At 42.8% G+C, this 25,775-nt stretch overlaps 1 protein-coding gene, 1 non-coding gene and 1 pseudogene across 6 annotated transcripts in view; 2 read left to right on the forward strand and 1 right to left on the reverse strand.

The window, feature by feature from the left end:
* The window catches only part of SMCHD1 (structural maintenance of chromosomes flexible hinge domain containing 1), a 159,365-nt gene extending 154,658 nt beyond the window's left edge, over positions 1-4,707 (reverse strand). For all 5 annotated transcript variants that reach the window (XR_013525776.1, XR_013525775.1, XR_008476015.2 and 2 more), the window contains exon 1: positions 4,168-4,707. Coding sequence is in view for 2 of the 5 variants with exons in the window: in XM_035270680.3 (XP_035126571.2) it covers positions 4,168-4,353 (186 nt within the window). In the remaining 3 variants the exon portion in view is untranslated. The remainder of the gene's footprint in view (positions 1-4,167) is intronic.
* Positions 4,708-6,189: 1,482 nt separating this feature from the next.
* Positions 6,190-8,233, forward strand: LOC100386939 (chromobox protein homolog 3 pseudogene; annotated as a pseudogene).
* A 2,932-nt stretch (positions 8,234-11,165) lies between these two features.
* LOC118147006 (U6 spliceosomal RNA) lies at positions 11,166-11,272 on the forward strand. The gene has a single exon (XR_004733189.3). It is a non-coding gene; the product is annotated as a U6 spliceosomal RNA (small nuclear RNA).
* The last annotated feature ends 14,503 nt before the right edge of the window (positions 11,273-25,775 follow it).

Raw genomic sequence — 25,775 nt, forward strand, 5'->3', positions numbered from 1 at the left:
GGTTTCAAGCAATTCTCCCTGCCTCAGCCTCTTGAGTAGCTGAGATTATAGGCACCCGCCACCAGGCCCAGCTAATTTTTGGCCACCAGGTCCAGCTAATTTTTGTATTTTTAGTAGAGACGGCGTTTTACCCTGAAGGCCAGGCCGATCTCGAACTCCTGACCTCAGGTGATCCATCTGCCTCGGCCTCCCAAAATGTTGGAATTACAGGTGTAAGCCACTGTGCCCAGCCTCAACTTCTCTTAAATATTTAAGGACTAATTAACTTGCAGTGCATAAAATGATTACCTATCAAAATGATTAGTTAATTTTATTTTTTTAAATTATTTTCTTTCACTATCTCTGAACAACAGGTAATTTTCATCCATGGATTAAATCAGTCAGAAACTACATACTTTAATTACCACTGCTCTGAAACTCTGCAAACCAGCCAGCTTTTAATGTGGCTTCATTATATTTGGTTACCCTACTATGACACTTGCTACACCATCGCTTTTTTTTTTTTAATCTCATGTTTACTGTAGAAATGGATGAGCAAATGTTATATTAAAATACAAAGCATCTAAAATAGCAACACAACAAAGAACACTGAACAATTCCTTCAAATTGATGGTAGGGGGATATTCACACATGGGACTTAATATCTGGGTGTATTTAAGGACTAACCAAATGAGTCATTTTCTAATCATTGATTCTGCAAGGCCACAAGGGCTCAGGTGAGTCAACAGCTGCTTATCAGAGGTCTAAGGGCTTCTTTCAGATTTGTCCTTTCCATTTCTTCCCTCTCCTTTTTCCTGAGGTGAACTTTCTTCAAATAACAATTTAGAGCAGGGAGTGGTGGCTCAGCCTGTAATCTCAGCACTTTGGGAGGCCAAGGTGGGTGGATCAACTGAGGTCAGGAGTTCAAGATCAGCCTGGCCAACATGGCAAAACCCTGTCTCTAGTAAAAGTATAAAAATTAGCCAGGCGTGGTGGCAGGTGGCTGTAATCCCAGTACTCGGGAGGCTGAGGCAGGAGAACCACTTGAACCTGGGAGGCAGAGGTTGCAGTGAGTTGAGATCGCACCACTGCACTCCAGCCTGGGCGAGAGCAAGACTCCATCTCAAAAAAATTAATAAATAAATAACAGTTTAGGATCCCTAACACTGCATGACACTACAAACATTTATTGGTTTAATTTACATTTTAACAAAAACTTTAATTTAGTATATTATTTTGTCTCTTCCTCTAAGGACAAAAGTGATGGTTCTAATAAACAGTGTGTAGTAGTTATTTCTTTTTTTTAATACACACACACACTTTGGAATCAAATTGACCTAGATTCCAATCCCAGTTTCACTGCTTGTTAACCATATAATCTCAGTTTAATTCAGTAACTTAATTCAGTTCTTCAAGTATGTAATGGAGACAAACTTATAGGATCTGCAGCATAATCTAATCATGGTTAAAACAAGTTTAACAACAACCAAGTTAGCCTTCTTTTTTTCTTACTAGTTGTTCCCTCTCATTTCTAACTAAATTTAAAATTCGTTCTAGCAGGATAAAGCGGGAGGAAGGAGGAAAAGAATTAGTTAAAAGAAATCTTTTCCTTGGTGTTCCAGTTGAAATACTGAAGGAGGGAATAAATACATCTGCTTCCTATTGGAGTAGCATAACAGAACGAACAGAGATTCTGGGTTTGAATCCTAACTTGAGTTTCACTATTTGACTTAGATGAGTCACCATCTTCACAACTGTGTTTACACTTCTGTCATAAAAGGCCAATGATACTTCCTTTATTTATCTAAGAGTTACTAAGACATCTCACAAGAGAAAAGAGAGAAATAGTGCATTTCTAGAGGAAGGGTAAAGTAGCAAAACGTTTTCAAAAAGTAATTTTAAAATATGTAACAAGAGCTTTAAAGATGTGTCTCATCTTTGATCCAGGAATTGCGCTTCTAAGATTTCAAACTAAGCAAACAATAATAAAGACATAAAAGGCTATGTATTACTGAAAGATGTCTGTCCGCTAAGTGCAGTGGCTCAGGCCAGTAATCCCAGCACTTTGGGAGGCAGGTGCATCTCTTGAGCCCAGGAGTTCAAGACCAGCCTGGGCAACATAGTGAAACCCCATATGTACTAAAAATACACACACACACACGCGCACACAAATTAGCTGGGCATGGTGGTGCTCACCTGTAGTCCCAGCTACCTGGAGGGCTAAGGTGGGAGTATCACCTGAGCCCGGGAATATATGAGCCTGGGAAAAAATATGTTTACCATAGCATTAATTAAAATAAAAAAATTAAAAGTAATGTAAATGCCAACAGAGAAATTCAGTTATGTAACCTGTGGTAGCAAATGAACTATTTCAAATTTTGATTTGAAGACCTACATTAAAATAGACACTTCTGACACTATTAAGTGAAAAAATTCATAGAATATAAAACGCATATTTTAGTAATTTTAAACAATGGAGTAGGAAGGTGAAGGAAAGCTGAAAAGACATAACCTCAGATGCTGAGTATACAGTAGTTTTACAGCGAGTAAAAGATTTACTTTCTAAGCCCCCATTTTATTTAATGTACTTATAGTTTTACAATAAACATAATAAATGTAAAAAGTTTCCCTTTTGTGGTATGGTTCTGAATACCAAGTACTCAACAAAAGAGATGAGCATTGGCCGGGCGGGGTGGCTCACGCCTATAATCCCAGCACTTTGGAGGCGGGTGGATCACGAGGTCAAGAGATAGAGACCATCCTAGTCAACATGGTGAAACCCCGCCTCTACTAAAAATACAAAAAATTAGCTGGGCACGGTGGCGCTTGCTTGTAATCACAGGTACTTAGGAGGCTGAGGCAGGAGAATTGCCTGAACCCAGGAGGCGGAGGTTGCGGTGAGCCGAGACCGCGCCATTGCACTGCAGCCTGGGTAACAAGAGCGAAACTCCGTCTCAAAAAAAAAAAAAGAGAGATGAGCATTGATTCACCTTTCAAACACAACGGGTATCTACTACATTCAGGCACAGAATTAACTTCAGAGTGGATAGGTTTTTGTCTTCATTTATCCATTCTAAAATGGGCATTTACAATGTCGCAGGCACAGTTCTAGACGCTGGGACTACAGCTATGAACAAAAGAAAGTCCTTACTTCCCAAATCGTTTTTATTCTACGGATCATAATATCAATTATTTCAGTAACCATACAAGTTATATCTCTAGAACACTTCTAAACCTATCAGCCTTCTCAAGACAAAACATGGCTTCAAAGCTCTTTTCCTTGGAAGCACAGCTTAAAAAGGGACCTCGTGTGGTTAATTCAGGGCATGACAATATTCCTTCAAAGCTCAGGCAATGCCACCACCTCATATCTATAAAGTATTTCTCAGTTTAAAGCAGGTTTCCTGCAGGTTCATTTCTAATGCAAACCAAAACACGGGGTAGATACGTTCTCTGGTGTTCCACAGCCACCCATACCAACCTTTAACTTGGTTTAGGAATTCCCAAGGGTTAGCGCTCGGAAAATCAGAAGGGCAGCTCTACCTGCAAAGCTGACTTGGACAAGTGTATCCGGGCGGAAGGAACCCCCCACCCCCGACACAACTGCAACCTTGACAGGGACACTGGGGACACCCCGCATCAGCTAATAAACTTGGGAGAGATCGACTCCCGGAATTCCACAACTTCTCACCATCGCAACACTGACAACAGAGCCCCAGAGTGTTATCTCAGTTCTCTCGTTTAAAAAAAGTTACAAAGTAAAGAGACACCAGCGGCTTTCCCTAAACTACAGGGCCGCAATCGGGCTCAGCTCGCCTAGGGCCAACAAACGCTGAGGTCTCAACCTGGGACGGCAAGACCTCTCGTAAAATGAGCGGAGACAGAGGGAGGACCGCGGAGACAGAGGGAGGACCGCAGAGGGAGAATCGCGGAGGCAGAGGGAAGACCGCGGAGGCAGAGGGAAGACCGCGGAGGAGCCGGCTTTGCACTCCGAGACCCAGGCCAGGGCCAGCCCGAGGCGTCCAGCCACCAGGTCACGGGCACCGCGGGCACGGGGGAGGGAGAAGCCAAGGCTGCGGGACAAGGACCGGGTGACAGGTTTATTGCCCTTGATGAGCAAGTTGGGTTTCTCGTCACCCTCCCATCCCCAACTCTACCCGCGCATCCCTCCCTCGCCCCCTCGCGTACCTGACACACAGTGGCGCGGAATCCCACGTAGTCCGAGCGCTCCCCCACCTGCAGAGGCCGGTCCCCGAGCTCAGACTCCTTTTCGCGCCGGTCAAACAAGTACACCGTTCTGTGGCCGACGCCTCCGCCATCCTCCACTGTCCCCACAGAGGCCCCGCCGGGCCCGCCGCCGTCCGCCGCTGCCATATTGGGGAGAAGGAGAAAAGACAGAGGCGCCGGCCGCCGCGGGGCTCAGGGCTGAGGTGCACGCTCCGCGCGGCGCCTTCAGCTCCAGCCCCCGGGGCAGCTCGAGGGCTCGGCCCGGCGCTGTGCAGTTGCTTCTCGGAGGTGGCGGCTGAGCCGCGGCAGGCGCAAGGATCACCCGGGAACCGATTCAAACGCGCTCCTGCCCGTGCACCACGTCACTTCCGCGGCCCGCCACTCCAGAGGAGAAGGGGACGCGCGGCGCGCTCCTCACCGAGCCCGAGCCCGGGTCCAGCGCCTATCGCCGCGCACGCGAGCCTCACAACGCGACCCGCGATCAGCGCCGCCGCCGGGACTGTGGCGCAGGATGAAGACGGTGGCCGGTGGCGGCGAGGGGGCGGGGCGAATCCAGCAGGCCGCGCGGGCAGGGGCGGGGCTTCGTCGCGCGCCCGCCCGGGGCCGGTCCTCTCTGCCTTGGCGGAGTTGGAGGGAGGCTGAGTCCTTTCTGGCGCCTGCGCTCTCCGGGTCGTCTTCAGTGGTCTTGGCGGGAGAGGAAGGCTCGGGAATTGCGGGAGAATCTCCCGAAGACCTGTGTTCTCTTCGCACAAAGGGCCCCGCTGCCTTCCCGCCTCGCTATGATCCCGACCGAGCCTCTAGGTGTCGAACTCAAAGCGCCGCACCGGCTCGCTGAGCGCTTCGCGGCTGGGTCGCGTGGTCGCGACGGCGGGAAGCTTCAGGCCCGCGGTACTCGCCGGGTAGAGTCCAGCGAAGCGAGCACGCGGATTCTTTGTCGAGAAAATAGGCGCTACAAGACCCGCCCCCCTTTTTCCCCCTCATTTCCTAGTAGTTCTGGGTAGGCTCCAGCGTGGGCCCACGAGACAAAGCTGGGCCGTGAGAACATTAGAAGGGCACTCTGTGACGTTCTCACGAACCCTAGAGCGCCGGTGGTGGGGGCCCTCGAGCGCCGACGGCATTCGGGGTGCGGGGGTGACTCCAGCGCCCCGGTTTTCCCACTACTGGTGCTTCGCGGTCTTCCACGTGTCTGTAAATTGTGAAAGAATTAGCCCACGCCAGAGTTACTAGGGTTACATTAGATCTTCACAAGGTTCTTTTGGCCTAATACGTTTTCAGCAAAAGCCTTTAATCATCATTACCAGGTGACATTTCATTAACTATCCTGAGCGTGGGTAGGTAGTGCCCTAACTCAGCAAATAAAATACCACTGTTAGAGCACTGGGTTTACTGTACAGTTCTTAGAAATTGTGAATATTGTATACTTGAGAGTAATACGTAAATTCAGAAAGCCAACGGTAGCAGATAGAGAAGTTTTTCAAATCTCAAAATATAGGATTGGACAATAGTGCGTTTTCTGTTTTACTAGGTTTGCTAAAACCTTATGTGGACTTACAAAGTTAGTGTTATGTTAGAAACCTACATTTGCTTGTTGATATAAAGATGTTTCAAGATCTTGGGGAATGTATGTATAATTGGCTACACCTATACTAGAGGTAGACACCAACTGGAACGAAATTGTGAAGGTGTGTTTGGGGAACATCAATTGTTTGACCGGAAGTGGGGAGAACGGAGCGGTAGACGGTGGAAGAGAAAATTGGAAAGACATATTGTGGCCAAATGCCGTTCATGTTCCTTAAGGTGGAGGTGGAGGAGGAAGAAGAGAAGACAGAAAAGTAATCCCCGATCCTTACGGGATTTCTTTCAAGTCTGATGTTTTATTTACCTTTCAAATTCATGTGACCGTTTCATTATATTCCTTTATATAGCGGTGTTTGAGTTAAATGACTCAAGAAAAGCACAAATTGTTTTTCTGATTCTGCGTTAATGGGTAATGACTTGCGTCTCTACTTCAGCAAATTGAGATTAGAGCTGGAGGTTCTGCGTCTCTACTTCAGCAAATTGAGATTAGAGCTGGAGGTTCGTCATCAGAGAGATTTAGATTTCTCATTTCTCTGTAATACCAAATTATACAAAACTCTTTTTTTTTTGAGGAGTGTTACCCAAGCTGAATCAACGCAACCTCCGCCTCCTGGATTCAAGCGATTCTCCTGCCTAAGCCCCCCGACCAGCTGGGGCTACAGGCGCCCGCCACCACGCCGGGCTAATTTTTGTATTTTTGGTAGAGACGGGGTTTCTCCCTGTTGGCCAGGCTGGTCTTAAACTCCTGACCTCGGAATCTGCCCACCTCGGCCTCCCAAAGTGCTGGATTTTACAGGCGTCGGCCACCAAACTAGGCACAAACTCTTTCTTGTCTTTAGAAGAGATTTCAGGATAATCTCTAAGATTGTTTTTTAAAATGATGCCAGGAAAGTGTACTGCAGTATTATGGGCAGCTCTTGTTGGGAACGCCGATGTCTATCTTGTTGAGAGGTCGAATCTGAATCAGTTTCTTAATGGCAGTATGGCATCACTTTTGTTCTGAAAATATTTTAAAAATTTTTTCATCAAAGAAAGATGAGTATGGCATCACTTTCGTTCTCAGAATATAAAAAAATTTTTTCATCAAAAAAAGATGATGAGTTTGTTTTTTAAATTTTCATCACAAGTAAAGTGTTTGAAATGGCCCAGTTCCTTAATTTGTTCTCTTCAATTGACTCTTAATTTGTATTTTCATAGCTATCTTACTATAGAGTAAAATACTTAAGTGGCCTTGTATCAGTTATTTATTGCTACATAACAAATTTCTCCCAAACTTAGTGGCCCCGAAGAAGCTCCTCATTCCCTTCCTCCTTGGATGTAGGTCAAGCTTGAGTCAGGCAGCACTTGAGATGCCACAGACCCAAACCAGGTGCAGCTCAGAGCTGGTGAACAATAGCTCTTCAAGTCTGCAATTAAATATGGCTTCCAGTAAAACTATAGTCGTCTTTTGGTATCCTTGGGAAATTGGTTTCTGGGCCAGGACCCCCATGTGTACCAAAATCCAAGGCTGCTCAAGTCCCTCATATAAAAGGGTGAAGTCTTTGCATACAACCTACACACATCCTCCTGCATGCTTTAAATTATGTCAAGATTACTTATAATACCTAATACAATGTAAATGCTATGTAAATAGTTGTTATACTGTATTGTTCTTTCATTTGTATTATTTTTGTTGTTTTATTGTGATTTTGAAATATGTTCTATCCTCAGGTTGATAGAATCCAGGGATGGGGAACCAGAGGATACAAAGTGGAACTGTACACACACACACACAAAGCGGGGTGGGGGCAAAAAACATAATAGAAAGGGTAAAAAAGTTGATGAAACAGAACCTGAGGATTTCGTGGTGGAAAAAGTACTAAGTCGAGGTGTAGTGAATGGGAAAGTGGAATATTCCCTAATGTGGAAAAGATTTACACTTGCTGACAATAATGAGAACCTGAATAAAACTTAGATTTTCCTGAGTTAATTGAACTATTTCTTAATACTCAAAAAACTGGTTAGGGAAAAGATAGTACAAAAAGAGAATCTTTATCTGGTAACGAATCTTATGACAGCAAATGAAAGGAAAGGGATGCTACCGAGAAACCAGAAGACTTTGCCAGAAGTCTTGCTCCTAAGCAAAGAATTGGTGCCACAGACTGCAGTGAAGAATTAATGTTTCTAATGGAATGGAAAGATTCAGATGAGGCCAACATCGTGCTTCATGAAGTGTCCTCAAATTGCAAATTCTTTTTATGAAGAGAGAATAACTTGGCATTCCTGTCCAAAAGATGAAACTCAAAAATTGTTGCACCACAGTATACTGCCATATAATGATGTGTGTGTGTGTGTGTGTGTGTGTGTGTGTAAAACCTAGGTCTTGATTTTCTTATTAGTGTGAATTATTCCGTTTTTTAAAAAATAGAGACAGTCTCACTATGTTACCCAAACTTCTGGGCTCAGGTGATCCTCCTGCCTCGCCTTCCCAAAGTGCTGGAACTGCAGACATAAGCCACCCTGCGTGGCCACCTGTTTTATAATGAAATCTATTTTCTACTTTAAATCAAGAGAGTTTTGGGGGTTTGTTTGTTTTGGGGATTTGTAGGAATTTTTCATCAATAGCACTGGTTACTTTTGAACAAGTAGAAAAAAGTTTACTATAGCTGCTTCCTTTACCAGAAAAGAATATTTGATTCCATGGTGTATTATTTCCTCTGCATTGGAGAACAGCTTTTCTAAAAGTTGGGAACATTTTCCATAATCATTACTCAATCATAACTTGTGTTTAACCTATAATGCCTAAGGCTATTCTGGGTTTTTGTGTGTGTATATGTAAATACATACTTACATAGTTGTTGTGTTTTTGTTTTTTACATGAACTAAGACAAAGATAGCATTTCACGACATGGGTAAATTCAGGTTTTTTTTTCTGGAATGCCATCATTTTAAGCAGCCCAAGAAATAGATTACCTAAAGTTACAATTTTTCCTAAAGCCACAGTGTTTCAAATTAAATAATTTGTAATTAGTTGGCCAAGTTAAAAACAATGTAAACATTTAAATTGAACAATTTAAAGAAGCCAAATTAGGACCTGGCACAGTGGTTCATGCCTGTAATCCCAGCACTTTGGGAGGCCAAGTGGGCAAATCACCTGAGGTCGGGATTTCAAGACCAGCCTGACCAACATGGAGAAACCCCGTCTCTACTAAAAATACAAAATTAGCCGTGTGTGGTGGCTACTTGGGAGGCTGAGCAGGAGGATTCCTTGAACTGGGAGACGGAGGTTGCAGTGAGCCAAGATCGCGCCATTGCACTCCAGCCTGGGCAACAAAAGCAAAATTCTGTCTCAAAAAAAAAAAAAGGGCTGGGTGCGGTGGCTCACACCTCTAATCCCAGCATTTTGGGAGGCTGAGGCAGCGGATCACGAGGTCAGGAGTTTGAGACCTGCCTGGCCAACATGGTGAAACCCTGTCTGTACTAAAAATACAAAGATTAGCCGGGTGTGGTGGCATGTGCCTGTAATCCCAGCTACTCAGGAGGCTGAGGCAGGTGAATTGCTTGAACCCAGGAGGTGGAGGTTGCAGTGACCCGAGATCATGCCACTGCATTCCAGCCTGGGTGACAGAGTGAGACTCCATCTCAAAAACAAAAAAAGCCAAATCAGAATCCATTATGTCGATTGCTATAATCATATAAATGCAACAGTTTATTTACAAAACCTTCTAAAAGGAGAAATTTTATTACCAACAATCTCCCTACTCAGATGAGGAAACCAGACAGATACTGATGTGGCTTTTTTTTTTTTTTTTTTGACAGGGTGTTGCTGTGTTGCCAAGGCTGGTGTGCAGTGGTATAATTATAGCTCACTGCAGCCTTGAACTCCTGGGTTCAAGCAATCCTTCTGCCTCAGCCTCCCAAGTAGCCAAGAGTACAGACATATGTCACCACACCCATCTAATTTTAAATTTTATTTGTAGAGACAGGATCCTGCTTTCTTTTCCAAGCTGATCTTGAACTCTTAGCCTTCAGCGATCCTCCCACCTTAGTGGCCCAAAGTGCTGGGATTGCAGACATGAACCACTACTCCCTGCCCAATACTGGTGTGCTTTAATTAGCCAAGCAAGGCTTAGCTAAGTGGGCATTTAGAGATTCCTTCTAAAGAGCCACTTCTTTACAAAAAGTTGAAATTTGTATGCTATAATGGCTAAAAAGTCATAATTCATAGAATGTCTTTGCTCATGAAAATAAATCGATGGTTAGAGATATTGCTGTTTAAGATCTGCTGGCATACATGGGTGAACAATTGCAGTGTAAACTCTTGATTTGGGTGCTTTTCCTTTACCCCAACCCATTCATTACATGTAGGCTCAGTCATTTCCATATTTAGCTTACTGGTTCAGAAGAAGCCAGGAAAAACAATAACACTATAGTAATGTTACCTGAGTATATACTGCTTACTTTCTTGTAGATACTGCTAAATAGCAATCAATAAGTAGCTTTACATTTTTAAAAATAAATGGCTTAGTGGCTTAAATAGGAATCATTTATTTGCTCGTGATTGACAATTTGGGCGAAGATCAGCTGAACAGATCTTCTGCTAGTCTTACTTGAAATCACTTAAACAGCTGCAGTCACCTGGTAGCTTCGCCAAGGCTAGATGGCTCACAATGGCCTCACTCACATGGCTGGCAGGTAGCTGAGGCTGTTGGTTGGAGCACCTCAGTTTTCCTCTAGTAGGCATCTCTAATAGCAGTGCTTAGTTTCTTACTTGATTGTCACAGTCTTCCAAAAGAAAAGGCTCCAGTGTGCAAGTGCTTATGGAAACTCTGCTTGCATCACATTTTTATTTTTATTTTTGAGATAGAGTCTCACTCTTTTACCCAGGCTGGAGTGCTGAGCCTGATCTCAGCTCACTGGATTCCCTGTTCCCCGAGTTCAAATGATTCTTCTACCTCAGTCTCCTGAGCAGCTGAGATTATAGGTGTACACCACCACGACGGGCTAATTTTTGTGTTTTCAGCAGAGATGAGGTTTCACCATGTTGGCCAAGCTGGTCTCCAACTCCCGACCTCAAGTGATCCACCCTCCTTGGCCTCCCAAAATGCTGGGATTACAGGTACAAGCCACCACACTCGGCCTGCATCACATTTTCTAATGTCCCATTGGCCAAAGCTAGTGGTGTGGCCAAGCCCCCGAGGGGTTGACTCCCACAATAGAGGTAGGCTTACAAAAATCTCCATACGGAGAATAGCGCTGTATCTGTATATTGAGATGAGACCAGTTTGAAAAAATATTGCAGATCTATGGTAGTTAGCAAAAAGAAGGAAAACAAAAAAGCAGTCTTGTTAGGATTTGCTGATGAGATTAAATTTCCCCAAAATACAAATACCTAGAAAATTGTGCTTGCTTTGGCAGCGCATAAACGAAAATGGAAATGATACAAAGAAGATTAGCATGGCCACTGCTCTAGGATGACATGCAAATTTGTGAAGCATTCCATATTATAAAAAAAAAATAAAAATGCCTAGAAAATAAAGGTCAGGGAAAATGATTTTGGGGGGTTATTTTTTATTTTGCCCATTTGTGAGAAATTCTATAGGATGAAAGTGATTTTTTTAATACCTCTATTCTCTGAAATTTATTTTTATTATTTCTGAAGAGATAAGGACAATTTTAGTGACATGAATTCAGGTTTTGCCACTTAAAATACTTTCTGTAATATAATTTGTGACTTTGAGCCCCAAATCTACCAAACTGGTAGGGAACATTTTGGAGTTCCTTCATTCACAGTTTTTGTTTGTTTGTTTCTGTTTTTGAGACAGTATCTCACTCTGTCTCTCAGGCTAGAGTGCAGTGTCACGATCTCAGCTTACTGCAACCTCTACCTCCTGGACTCAAACCATCCTCCCACTTCAGCCTCCTATGTAGCTGGGACTCCAGTCATGCACCACCATGCCTGGCTAATTTTTGTATTTTTTTAAAGACAGGTTTTTCCCATGTTGCCCAGGCTGGTCTTGAACTCCTGAGCTCAAGCAAGCTGCCTGCCTTAGCCTCCCCAAATGCTGGGATTACAGGCATGAGCTGCTGTGCCCAGCCTCATTCCTAGTTTTAACAAGTTTGATGCTCTGGCTGGTAGGGGTAGAGGCTCATCCATGTCTATGCAGCCTCTTTAGATCTCGTGTCTTCCTGCTGCCTTTGTGCTGCTTGGGACATGGGCGTCATTTGCAAGGGTTTTTTGAAATCCCATTTGCCTATATGTACATATAGCTATTTGGGGGAGGGGGAATCATGTCATTTTACCAGCCTACAGGGAATCTTTTTTTTTAATCTGGATAAAATCCTTTGCCTTTCCTCTTCCTTCAATGCCTGTGTTTCTCGTCAATACACTCTGTCAATGCCTGTGTTTCTTGGTTGGGCATGGTGGTTCACGCCTGTAATCCCAGCACTTTGGGAGGCTAAGGCATGTGGATCACTTGAGATCACAGGAGTTCAAGACCAGCCTGGTCACCATGGAGAAATTCCATTTCTACTAAAAATACAAAAATTAGCCGGGCTTGGTATCACTCACCTGTAGTCCCGGCTACTCACCTGTAGTCCCGGCTACTCACCTGCAGTCCCCGCTACTCAGGAGGCTGAGGCAGGAGGCGGAGGTTGAAGTGAGCCGAGATCACACCACTGCACTCCAGCCTGGGTGACAGAGCGAGACTTCGTTTTAAAAAAAAAAGAAAGAAAGAAAAATTCCTTTTCTTGTTTTTATCATCTCTTCAGAATCCTCTGCATTCTCCTTAGAGTTTAGGCTTTTAGAAAAAAAAAGTCCCTGCTGGAGGTATCATTTGTGCTTTCCAGCCTGTATTCATTATGAATTTCTGTGTAACAATGGACCTCAAAACCTAGTGGCTTAAAGAAACCACAATTATGCAACTTGAGCAGGGTTTCAGGGAACTTACCTTGCTTCCCATGCTCTCAGTCTGGGCAGTTCAGGGTTAGAGGAGTCACTTCTGAGACGACCTTACAGCCTGGCAAGTTGGTGCTAGCTATTGGCTAGGAACTCTGCTGGGGCTGTTGGCCAGGGGCCTTGGGTCTCTTTCTTATGCCTCCCGTCTTGGTTAGGCTGAGATTGTCACAGAGAGGTGGTTCCAGGGTAGTCAGACCTCTTACATGGTGGCTGGCTTCCTCCAGAGGACAAAGTGGAAGCATGTAAGCCTTCTTAAGGTTTAGGACTCAAACTAAAACAGCATGATTTCTGTCACACTCTTATTTTAAGCAGATCATGAGGCCATCTCAGATTGAAGCAGAAGGGACTACACAGGGCAGGAATATGGGAGGCATGGTTCTTTTGGGGCCTCTAAAATAACACTGACAAAGTTCTGGAGCAAGAAAGCAAAGACCCTGCTATTTGCTTTTTTCTTTCTTTTCTTTCTTTCTTTCTTTGTTTCTTTCTTTCTTTCTTTCTTTCTTTCTTTCTTTCTTTCTTTCTCTCTCTCTCTCTCTGTCTCTCTCTCTCCTCTCTTTCTCTCTTTCTCTCTTTCTTTCTTTCTTTCAGATGGAGTTTCACTCTTGTTGCCCAGGCTGGAGTGTAGTAGTGTGATCTTGGCTCACTGCAACCTCCGCTTTCCAGGTTCAGGTGATTCTCCTGCCTCAGCCTCCCAAGTAGCTGAGATTACAGGCATGCGCCACCACACCTGACTAATTTTGTATTTTTAGTGGAGATGGTTTTTCACCATGTTCATCAGGCTGGTCTCAAATTCCTGATCTCAGGTAATCCACCCACCTCAGCCTCACAAAGTGCTGGTATTACAGGCGGGAGCAACAGTGCCTGGCTGAGCCTGCTATTTTCTTGAATTAGGGTGGGGAGTTGGTGGATGGTGGATTAAGGGAAAAATCAAAGAAGAAAAACAATGTTAAAATATGTTAAAATCTCAAAAATATATCTCTAGCCATATAGATCTTTACCATCTTTCTCCTAATGCATTAGCTTTAACTTCCATGTCATTTTAGGAACTGACTTTGAATGAACCATCTTAAAATGTTTTTCTTTACCTGTTTGATTGTGCTTTTATTTTGATTGTAAAGCACTGATTATTTTTCCTTCAAAAATCCATGTAGTTGATTTTTTCCTTATATATGAAAAATGGTACTTAGAATTTATTGAGTTGTTAAACTGCCAGTACCTCTACAAACACTTTACATTTTCTTGTTCATTTTGTTTCTACACTTTCATATTTATATCATTAAATATTTCATACATACAGAAGAGTATATTTAATCTAAATGTCTGTGAAAAGATAAACACATCTGTAGCTACCATTAACTTTAAGAAGAGCATTACTGATACTTGAAAGACCCCAGTAAACCTCTTCCAAAATGACATCTCCCTACTACTGAAGTAATCTCTACTCTGAAATTTGTGGGTATTTGTTTTCCTTCTGTTTGTAATAAATTATTTAGTTTTTGAGTTTTTGAACTGTATGTACATATATACATTCTTCTGCTCATTTTTTTGTTCATCATATCTGTAAGATTCAATAATGTTGATGCAAGTTCCTGTAGCTAATTTTTTTATTCTTGTTTTACTGCTATATAGTATTCCTTGATTTGAGTACACCACAGTTTTTCCATTCTCCTACCAATTAACATTTAAATTATTTCCATGTCTTTGGTTTCTTTGTCTGTCTTTTGCTTATTAGAAATCAAGCTTCTATGAGTATGTGTCTGTTGTATTCTGATGTTGTTATCCAGTGGATATAATATTGCATAGGTTATATATCAAGTGTCATAGAATATGCCTAGTTTACACATTTACCTGATAATGCCAAATTATTTTCTGGCAGTATAGTAGAGCTGCTGCCCCACTATCTTGTCAACACTTAGGAGTGTTTTACGTTTGAAAATTTTTGTCAGTCTGGTAGATGTGAAATAGTATTTCATTGTGGTTGTAATTTGCTCCTACCTCATTATAAATGAGATTGAGGCTGGGCACAGTGGATCATGCCTTTAATCTCGGCACTTTGTGAGGCCGGGGCAGGCAGTCAACTGAGGTCAGGAATTCAAGACCAGCCTAGCCAGCCTGGTGAAACCCTGTTTTTTTAAAAAATTCAAAAAATTAGCCAGTATGCTGGCCCGTGCCTGTAATCTTAGCTACTTGGGAGGCTGAGGCATGAAAATTGCTTTAGTCTGGGAGGCGGAGGTTGCAGTGACCCAAGGTTACACTATTGCATTCCAGCCTGGACAACAGAACAAGACATTGTCTCAAAAACAAAAACAAAATCGCAGAAACAAAAAAAAGAAATTGTGCACATTTTCATATGCTTATTTCCTGATTGTGTTTCCTCTTCTGTGAAATGATTATTCATGGCTTGTGCCTTTTTTCTTTTTTTTCCCCACACAGGGTCTTGCTGTTTTTTGGGCTGGTGTGCAGTGGCACAATCAGGCTCACTGTAGCCTCAGCTCCTGACTCAAGGTATTCTCTCACCTCAGCCTCTCAAGTAGCTGGGGCTACAGGTGTGGCCCACCACATCTGGCTAAATGTGCCAGTTTTTTGAAGATATTACTTGATTTTCCCCTATTGATTTTTTAAAATGTTCTTTATATATTAAAGAACATTAAAATTTGGATACTCAAATTTTGTTGGTTATGTCTATTTAACATCTTTTCCCAATTAGTAATTTATAATTTCCCTTTCTTTGTGAGATCTTTTAATGAATGGTAGTTCTTGATCTTAATACCTTTGAACTTATCAAATTGTTTCGATTATGATTCATACTTTTTGGTCTCTTTTCAAGAACTCTGCTACTACCAAGGCATTTTCCAATTTTATTTTATTTATTTATTTATTTTGAGACGGAGTTTTTGTTCTTGTTGCCCAGGCTGGAGTGCAGTGGTGTGATCTCAGCTCACTGCAACCTCCACCTCCCGGGTTCAAGTAATTCTCTTGCCTCAGCCTGCCAAGTACCTGGAATTATAGGCACCCACTACTACGCCTGGCTAATTTTTGTATTTTTAGTAGAGACAGGGTTTTGCCATGTTGGCCAGGCTGGTGATGAATTCCTCAGGTAATCCACCCACTTTCGGCCTCCCAAACTGCTAGGATTATAGGCATGAGGCACCGTGCCTGGCCTCAAATTTTATTTTTGAAGATTTAAATTCCAGGCCTGGTCGCTCATGCCTGTAATTCCAGCGGTTTGGAAGGCTGAGGCAGGCAGAACACCTGAGGTCATGAGTTTGAGACCAGCCTGGCCAACATGGCAAAACCCCATCTGTACGAAAAATACAAAAATTAGCCGGGCATGGTGGCACACACCTGTAGTTCCAGCTAGTCTAGAGGCTGAGGCAGGAGAATCATTTCAACCTGGGAGGCAGAGTTGCAGTGAGCTGAGATTGTGCCACTGTACTCTAGCCTGGGCAACAGAGACACACTCTGTCTCAAAAAAACAAAAACAAAAATAAAACCAGCCCTTAAATTGTGCAAAGTTGATTTTTATGTATTATACTAATAGGGGCTCCAAATTCATTTTTTTTTCAAATTGTCTTAACATTATTTATTGAATAGCCTATCTTTTCCCTGCTATATTATGTGCAACCTATTGTTACATACCAAGTTTCCATAAATGCATGCCTCTGTTCCTGGATTGTCTAGCCTGTTTGGGTGGTCAATTTTTTATCCTCTCTACAGCTACTACACTTCCTTAATTACTTTAGCTTTATTATATTTTGATATCCACTGGAGCAAAGCACCTCATCTTATTCCTTTTCAGGAGTGTCATGTAGTTGATTTTGCTTTGTTTTTTATGCCATTGCTGCCTTAAAGTTATGTGGTTGTTTTTTACGTATGACTTTGGGTAATTTCCTCCTCTTTTTGCTCAGTGCTTTCTCACACAAGAGACACTTAGAATTGTGGTCAACTGTGTTTCCATAATAGTAACACCTGAGGTTCAATAAAAACCTGAGTACATAGGCTTTGTAAATTGACTAGTATTGCTTTGTAAATTACTGAGCAAATGCTTAGTTGTGGTTGGAAAGCTGCTGTTTGTTTCCACATCAAGCTCATTATCAGATCCCACAACCTTGATATTTCATACTGTTCATAATTATCCTGTGCATTCTGATTCAGTTACAGCACTAATAGACTAGGTTCCCTAACAACACGGAAGGGCCAACTTTTTAAATCAATGACTACTTACATAAAATTTTCTCCTTCTTGGCTTTTCATGGCTTTCACCCAACTGAACTAAATAGGAAAACATGATTCTGCTAATTTCGCTTGCATATATATGCACATGTGTGTGGCAAAACTTTTCAAGATGAATAAAATTGGGAACTTATCCCCTGGCCCCAAATTATAAAAGTAAAATTGACCCTCTGTACTAGAATAATGTATGGCTTTATCCTGTGACTTCCTCAACCCCCTTGTACCCCAAACTGAGAAGCATGGCTTTTGGAAGTCAGGAGCAGTAAAAAAAATTTGTAAGTGGGTATGGTATAATAAGATGCATTAATGGATCAAATGCAAGGTATGTGAAAAAGAGAGGAGTTAAGCCAATCTCCAAAATCTGTGGCTCTGGGGAAGTATTGTGCATACTTGCGAATTTTGGGCTATCCAGCATCTCAGTCCCTTCCTATGTTTTGGTGGATTCCCCATCATGTAAATCGAAGGGGAAGACAGAGCCCACTTCCCACTGAAGGTGTGGCTGAGATGCCAGATGCTCCTTTTCCCAGTCTCCCCTGCAGCGGAGATGCATACACAAGAACAGGGCTCAGTCTATCAGAGATGAAAGGGGAAGCAGCAGCAGTATCGAGTTTATAGAGGCAACAGAGGCACACGTACCTTACGGTGGAATAGTATTAGCTGTGCAAGGGAGAGGTAGCAATGGTATCCCCATGGAAGCAGTTTGTGATTTTAGCTATACTTCTGACTATGTAGCTTTCAAGTCAGATTGGCTAACCTCCCAGCAAAGCCACAAGCTACCCAATTTCCTAGCCACAAATACTATTTCTGCTTTTAAAGGAGCCAGAAATGGTTTCTTTTCCTTGTAACTAAAAACCCTGATTTATCCACTAAGAACTGATATTCTACTGTGAATGTGGTGGTAATAATAACTGTCATTCATTGAGTGAGTGAAGCACTTATTTCAATGAATTGTTAGATGAACATTCCTGTTTTGGAAGTGAGGACATTGAGATGTAAAGGACAAATTATCATGCTGGGTGTGGTGGCTCACGCCTGGAACACTAGCACTTTGGGAGGCTGAGGTGGCAGATCATTTGATCTCAGGAGTTCGAGACCAGCCTGGCCAATATGGTGAAACCCCATCTCTACTAAAAATACAAGAATTAGCTAGGCGTGGTGACACACACCTGTAATCCCAGCTACTTGGGGGCTGAGGCAGGAGCATCACCAGAGCCTGGGAGGTAGAGGTTGGAGCGAGCCAAGATCAAACCAATACACTCCAGCCTGGGCAACCGAGCAAGACTCCATCTCAAAACAAACAAATAAAATAATAATAATAAAATTTACATTTATTTGGCTCCAAAGCCAGGACATTATGAATAACCTCATTTGAGGTGCATAAAATAGGAACTGGGCCATTTTTACATTAATTCAGCTTTCTCTGTAACTTATATATATATATATTCACAACAAATCCTCAACTTTTTTGAAATCCTCTGAAACCATCTATAGGACTTAATGATGAAATATTAAGACGTATCATTATTTTGAAAAAATTATCATAGCGTGGTAAGGACCATAAATCAAGTTCAAAATAAATGCTAATGTTTGTTAGTATTGTTTGAAATTTGGGCAAAATTAGTTAAGTTTTTTCTGAGTTTCAGTTTTAATAGACCTTGTTTTGGTCAATTAGAGCTGGAGGCAAAGTGCTTTATCAGTAAAAATACTGAGCTTTTTCTCAGATGGTATCTATTACCAGAAACATTAAGTACTGCGGTTGGTTAAAGCGCACATATTTTTCATGCTATTTGATATAATTAAAGTTTCCTAAAATACAAGGATGAGGGATTTTAATATTTGGAACACGCTGCTAGAAGATAATGTAATGCTTGCCAAGAAGAGGATGGCTATGAAGAAATGAAACTGATTATCAGAAAAGAAACTGAAACTGTGGTTGGTAAGCCTAGAGAAGAAGCACTCAGAAGAGGGGTGTGTTATGATATTTTTATTCGCACGGCATTAAAGAGGAAACATGGTGTTAGGGACAAATAAAGTGAGCTGGGAGTCAGGACCAGTGCTCCCAAGTGCCACCGCGCCTGGCTGGGGTTTATTATTTTGAAGACCAGAACCAGTCAGGATGACCCTATTCTTTTAAGTCTTTCTTAAGAGTGTGAAGTGGTTTTATTTTGTTTCTAACTATAGTATGTGATGTGCTCAATCATATTGGAAGCAGAACAAAGCTCAGGTGTTGAGGCCTTATTAGGTCACACAGCAGACTGGTCCGTAATTTCTAACCTTTCATTTGGGTTCCAAATGAAATATCGATGAGGAGTCTTTGCAGTACTTAGAGAAGGTAGAGCTGAAACGCAAGGGAAATCCTACTCAAATGGTTACAGAAAAGTACTGTTTAGCTCAAAGAAGATCACTTTCTTAAGGATTTAACAGTAGTCCAAGTTAAAAAACCTCAGACTTCATCTGCTGGCAAATAATATATAAGGTATTTTTAGGCTTCTCCAGAAAGAAAGAGTCAAAATCTGCAGGAAGTCACTAGCTGCTGCAATATCAATCAAATTAAAACTCCACAACTGGCAATAGATGGGGAATTTACACATGGGCTCTGTAGAATAGCTAGACTTTGAAGCCCTGATCTTCCTTTTGGGATCTCTTTCTATTGTTATCACTGCCAGCTCCTTTTTCATAAACTCTATTACTTTTTTGTGGTGTGGATTGAGGGGAAGGAGTGGGAGAGGATCTCACTCTGTCCCCCAGGCTGGAGTGCAATAGTGCAATCATAGCTCACTGCAGCCTTGACCTCCCTGGGCTCGAGTGATCCTCTCACCTCAGCCTCCCTAGTAGCTGGAACTACAGGTGTGCGCCACCTGTAGTTAATTTTTGTATTTTTTATAGAGATGGGTTTTTGCCATGTTGTCCAGGCTAGTCTCAAACTCCTGACCTCAGGCGATCCACTCACCTGGGCCTCCCAAAGTGCTGGGATTACAGGCGTGAGCCACCAAGCCCATCCACTATCACCTTCTATGAACACAAGTCCTCACCTTAATTTCTGGCAGCATAGTTGAGACCTTGCTGGGTGTTCAGACTATAGTATGCGTAAGAATAACCTGCACTGTGTGTTTAAAATGCAAATTCCTGGCTGGGCATGGTGGCTCACGCCTGTAATCCCAGCACTTTGGGTGGCTGAGGCAGGAGAATCACTTTAACCTGGGAGGCAGAGATTTCAGTGAGCCGAGATCCGCCATTGTACTCCAGCCTGGTGACAGGGTGAGATTTCATCTCAAAGAAAAAAAAAAAAAAAAAAAAAAAAGTAAATTCCTTGGTTCCACACCCAGATATTAATGTTTTGAATCAGTCAAGTATAAGACCAAGAATGGATATGTTTAACTATTTCTGTGTGATTCTAGGGGAGACAGTTCAAACACCACATTTTGAGAAACACTGACCTAAATGGGACAGAACATAGAAAAGAATATATTGAAGCCAACCTGAAAAGGCTACATACTGAATGATGTCAAGTATATGACAGTTCTGTAAAAGGCAAAACTATGGAGATAGAAAAATGATCAGCGGTTGCCAAGGGCTGTGTAGAGGGAGGGATGAATGGGCTAAAGCACAGAGGATTTTTAGGGCAGTGAATTATTCTGTCTGATACCATAGTGGTGAATACATGTCACTACACATTTGTCCAAACCCACAGAATGTGCAACATGAAGAGTGAACCCATGTAAACTACAGACTTTCAGTGGTTATTATGTGTCTGCATAGATTCCCTAATTGTGACACATGCACTGCTCTGGTAGGCAATGTGGAAAACCGGGGAGCTGGCATGTGTGGGGGTAGGGGGTAATGAGAACTCTCCGTACCTTCCTTTCCATTTTGCCGTGAACCTAAAACTGCTCTAAAAACAGTCTCTCTCTCTCTCTCTTTTTTCTCTGTCTCTCAGGCTGGAGTGTGCAGCGGTGCGATCTTGGCTCACTGCAACCTCTGCCTCCCAAGTCTCCTGCCAGTCTCCTGCCTCAGCCTCCTGAGTAGCTGGGATTACAGGCACACACCACCATGCCCAGCTAGTTTTTGTATTTTTAGTAGAGATGGGGTTTTACCCTGTTAGTCAGGCTAGTTTCGAACTCCTGAACTCAAGTGATCTGCCCACCTCGGTCTCCCAAACTGTTAGGCATGAGCCACGGCGACCGGCCCATAATCTATTTTTGAAAAGAAAATATATAGATTGTCTGATTTACAACACAGATCTGACTCGTTTGCATGTTGTAGTCCTTGTTGCTGGATGGGCAGAGATCACCTTCCCTGACAGTGAGTAGTGCCCTCAAATGTCTCCACTTTCTTTCAAATATAGTTCCAAGACAGAACCCAGAAGGAAACAGAAGTTCTCCCTATGGACTAAATTTCCATTTCTTATCTCAGTTTCACTTTCTTAAAAGAGAAATAATCTGTTCTCTAGAACTGTATATAACTCACCCTCCCCTTGCAAGGCAATTGGCCCATTCTAGAGTTAGAATGCAGCATCCCCACACAAGATACACAGCTCATATAGCACATAGGTCATTTAGCCATCCACAACCACTATGAATTATGAAAATTAAGCATACTTTATAATTGTCGCATTCCCCAAAATCTGTATTTTTAGATTGACTATTAATCTCCCTATTAATAGTCAATCTAAGGCTGGGCCCAGTGGCTCATGTCTGTTATCTCAGAAATTTAGGAGGCTGAGGTGGGCAGATCACTTGAGGTCAGGAGTTTGAAACCATCCTGGCCAACACTGCGAAACAATTAGCTGGGCGTGGTGGCATGCACCTGTAATCCCAGCTACTCGGGAGGCTGAGGCAGGAGAATCACTTGAACCCAGGAAGTAAAGGTTGCAGTGAGCCAAGATTGCACCACTGAGCTCCAGCCTGGGTGACAGAGCGAAACTCTTGTCTAAAAAAAAAGAGACAAAAAACAGAACAAAACGAAACCCACAAAATTAATTCAAGCTGACCTTTGCCAAGCCTAGGTCAGTTCCTCCTCACATACAAATAGTCTAGCTTGATGTGAATCTGACTCATATAACTGTCCCCTGCTGTCCTGTGGGACATAACTCCTGATACTTCTGAGATGTGATCTAGACAATGAATACTTGTCCAAAGGAAACAATAAATTTGCAGAGAGATAAAACTGCCAAAATCATGCTGAATATGTGGCACAAAGAGAACCAAGCCCTCCCCATTCCCATTCACATATATAGGAAGTGCAGACTTTTTCAAGACAGTTAGCAGGAACAAAATATGCACAAAACATAAAAACGCTGTTTGCGTGGTTTCGTACTTCAGTTTTGTATTAGATGTTTCCTGCTTCTGCAGCTGTTGGGTGTATCCCTCTTCTTGTTCCGGTAATATAAATTAAAAAAAAAAAAAGCTTCTCAAAAAAGAATAAAGAAGTACACACACATATTTACAACGTCCCACTGAACATTTCAGATTCTTAGATCCCCGTTTTGTCAACCCTTTTCACTTTAGAGAATGCTTTTGCCTTATATGTGCAAAACCAAATCTGTCCACCCTTGTTGCTTTTGTAGAACAAAAGAAGTTTACGCTAGTGTATTGTCTCCAGCTTTGCTAGTCTAAGAGAAAAGCTGCTTGTAACTCAAAGCCAAATCCTCAAGGTGTTCTAGCTCAGAGCCAACCACAACAGGAAGGGGAAGTACACAGTATCTTAAACTTCATATAAATTTTGCTGTTCTCTCCTTATGTCCCTACATCTCTCACACATCTTTAAATCTTCTCACGGGGTAGAGCCTCCGTGGAAATGCAGGAAAGAGCTTCTGGATATCCAAGGTAGGGGTCCCCTTAGATTTTTCCACAGCAGCCGAGCAGCCGCCTACCTCCGTACAAGTCAAAGTCCCCATTTTCCTCTGCTCTGGTTGAAATTTTCACGAAGTGCTCCTCTGGAACCACAGACCTACTGAGTCTTTTCCATGGCCTTCTATGCAGCCAAGTTACTTTCCCCAAACAGGACCCTTAAATTCTAATCAGGGCTTGAGAAACTCTGCCAGCAGTCAGTCTGTGATAAACAATGTTTTCAACAGGACACAGAAAGGCCAACAGAACGTTTCTAACCAAACATAATTAAAGCTATGTAGTTGGAAAAAAAAAAAAGACTAACCATTCCTTCTTCGAAACACCGAACAAAGGCCAAACCCTATTTAAGAAAAAGCCCCTCCCTGGCTGGGTGCGGTGGCTCAGGCCTGTAATCCCAGTACTTTGGGAGGCTGAGGGGTGTGGATCGTGAGGTCAGAAGATTGAGACTAGTCTGGCCAACATGGTGAAAACTTTCACTACTAAAAATACAAAAATTAGCTGGGCATGGTGGCAGGCACCTGTAATCCCAGCTACTCAGGAGGCTGAGGCAGGAGACTTGCTTGACCCTGGGAGGCAGAAGTTGCAGTGAGCTGAGATGGCGCCACTGTACTCCGGCCTGGGCGACAGAGCGACTTTGTCTTGGGTGGGGGCAGGGAAGGCCCCCTCCGCTCCATGTTTCTGAGATATCCCATGACCAGTTCCTGCTCACTACAGCAAGTACAATAATGAGACTATTTTCCGTAGGTAAGGCCTGTGGTCTTTTCTTTGGTTGGTGAGCTTCAACTGGCTTTTATTAGCTCTGGGTGGCATTTTCAATTCTAAGAGTGGCTGTCCCATAGAATTGAAGTCTCCTAACCCTCCCTTCCCCTAAAAGCCACATTTTCCCACCTACTTGTTGGAACTCCCCAAGTTCCTTTTCTTTGCCCCAGGATAGAGGTTGCCTTAAGGAAAACACCCAGATAATGCTGCTCTCGCTCGCAGTTACCGAGTAATTCCTCTCTCTCCTCTCACAGATTGACAGCATCCACCACAGGGCGACTTTTTTGTCTGTCCTGCTCATTACCCTCCAACAGGGGTTTTTGCTGGAAGTGCCAGCCTTTCCCAGCCCTTCCCAGCCCTCCACAGCCCTCCACAGCTAGTTTTGTTTCTAGCCTGCCTCAAATCCACGTATTTCCTCTCTTTCCTTTAAGTGGACAATTTCTGTTTTTTTCTAATTATTTTTATTTATTTATTTATTATTGTATTTTAGGTTTTGGGGTACATGTGAAGAACATGCAAGATAGTTGCATAGGTACACACGTGGCAGTGTCATTTGCTGCCTTCCTCCCCTTCACCCACAATTGGCATTTCTCCCCAGGCTATCCCTCCCCAGCTCCCCCCGCCACTGTCCCTCCCTTATTCCCCCCAATAGACCCCAGTGTGTAGTACCCTCTTCCCTGTGTCCATGTGTTCTCATTTTTCCTCAACCGCGTATAAGTGAGAATATGCCATATTTCATTTTCTGTTCTTGTGTCAGCTTGCTGAGAATGATGTTCTCCAGATTCATCAACGTCCCTACAAAGGACATGAACTCATCATTTTTGATTGCTGCATAATATTCCATGGTGTATATGTGCCACATTTTCCCAATCCAGTCTATCATCAATGGGCATTTGGGTTGATTCCAGGTCTTTGCTATTGTAAACAGTGCTGCAATGAACATTCGTGTGCATGTGTCCTGATAGTAGAACGATTTATAGTCCTTTGGATATATACCCAGTAATGGGATTGCTGGGTCAAATGGAATTTCTATTTCTAAGGCCTTGAGGAATCGCCACACTGTCTTCCACAATGGTTGAACTAATTTACACTCCCACCAACAGTGTAAAAGTGTTCCTATTTCTCCACATCCTCTCCAGCATCTGTTGTCTACAGATTTTTTAATGATCACCATTCTAACTGGTGTGAAATGGTATCTCATTAATGACCAGTGATGATGAGCATTTTTTCATATGTTTGTTGGCCTCATGTATGTCTTCTTTTGTAAAGTGTCTGTTCATATCCTTTGCCCATTTATGGATGGGCTTGTTTGTTTTTTTCCTGTAAATCTGTTTGAGTTCTTTGTAAATTCTGCCCTTGGTCAGATGGGTAAACTGCAAAAATTTTTTCCCATTCTGTTGGTTGCCGATTCACTCTAGTGACTGTTTCTTTTGCCGTGCAGAAGCTGTGGAGTTTGATTAGGTCCCATTTGTCTATACAATAAGTGGACAATTTCAAGTAACCAACTGTTTCACTTCTCCGTATCCCTCTTCCAGGATGTGAGGCACAAAGATGCGGGTGTGAGAGCAGATCTAAAATTCCTGTTCAAGGATCCAAATAACTTGGACCTTGACCCTCCTGGTGCCTAGAAAACCAGCTCTCTCCAAGAGACCTATTCTCATCTTCCCTACTCCAAAGCTGTCAGATACCTAGGGAGTCCGTTTACAACCATCTGTTTCTCTCCCAGCATGATGGTAGAATTTTGCAGTCTTTATTTTTGCTAACAAGATACTTCCCTTAAGAGCCTGGGCAACTAACTTAGCCTCTAATTTGTAGAGAATATATTCTCTTTCTACTTCTAAGGCTGAAAGATAAGAAGGGAGTAATTTTCCCCACCATTCCATCCCTCTACCGGGACACTGGTCTAGTTTGTATCCTCTTTTCAAGTTTCCTAGCGTGGACCCGTGTCTTCTAGCAAACAGACTGGCTTCTTCAGCACTGATGTTTTCCTCTTTTCTCAGGAGTGGAAAGGGCTGTTGATGGAGGGCTACTCGTTACTCTACCCTCCTCCACAAAGGAGCTGTCCCCTCTCCTTAATAGGCAAACAACTCAGAGCCATCCCCATTTGTTTCTTAAACCTGCAAGTTACTGGTGGGTGGAGTCTCCTGCTTTAGAACGGATGATACATTTCTCCCAAGTCAGATTTTGCAAGGTCTACAGAGGAGAAATGATTC

Source organism: Callithrix jacchus, chromosome 13, assembly GCF_049354715.1.
Source record: "Callithrix jacchus isolate 240 chromosome 13, calJac240_pri, whole genome shotgun sequence".
Classification (NCBI taxonomy): Eukaryota; Metazoa; Chordata; class Mammalia; order Primates; family Cebidae; genus Callithrix; species Callithrix jacchus.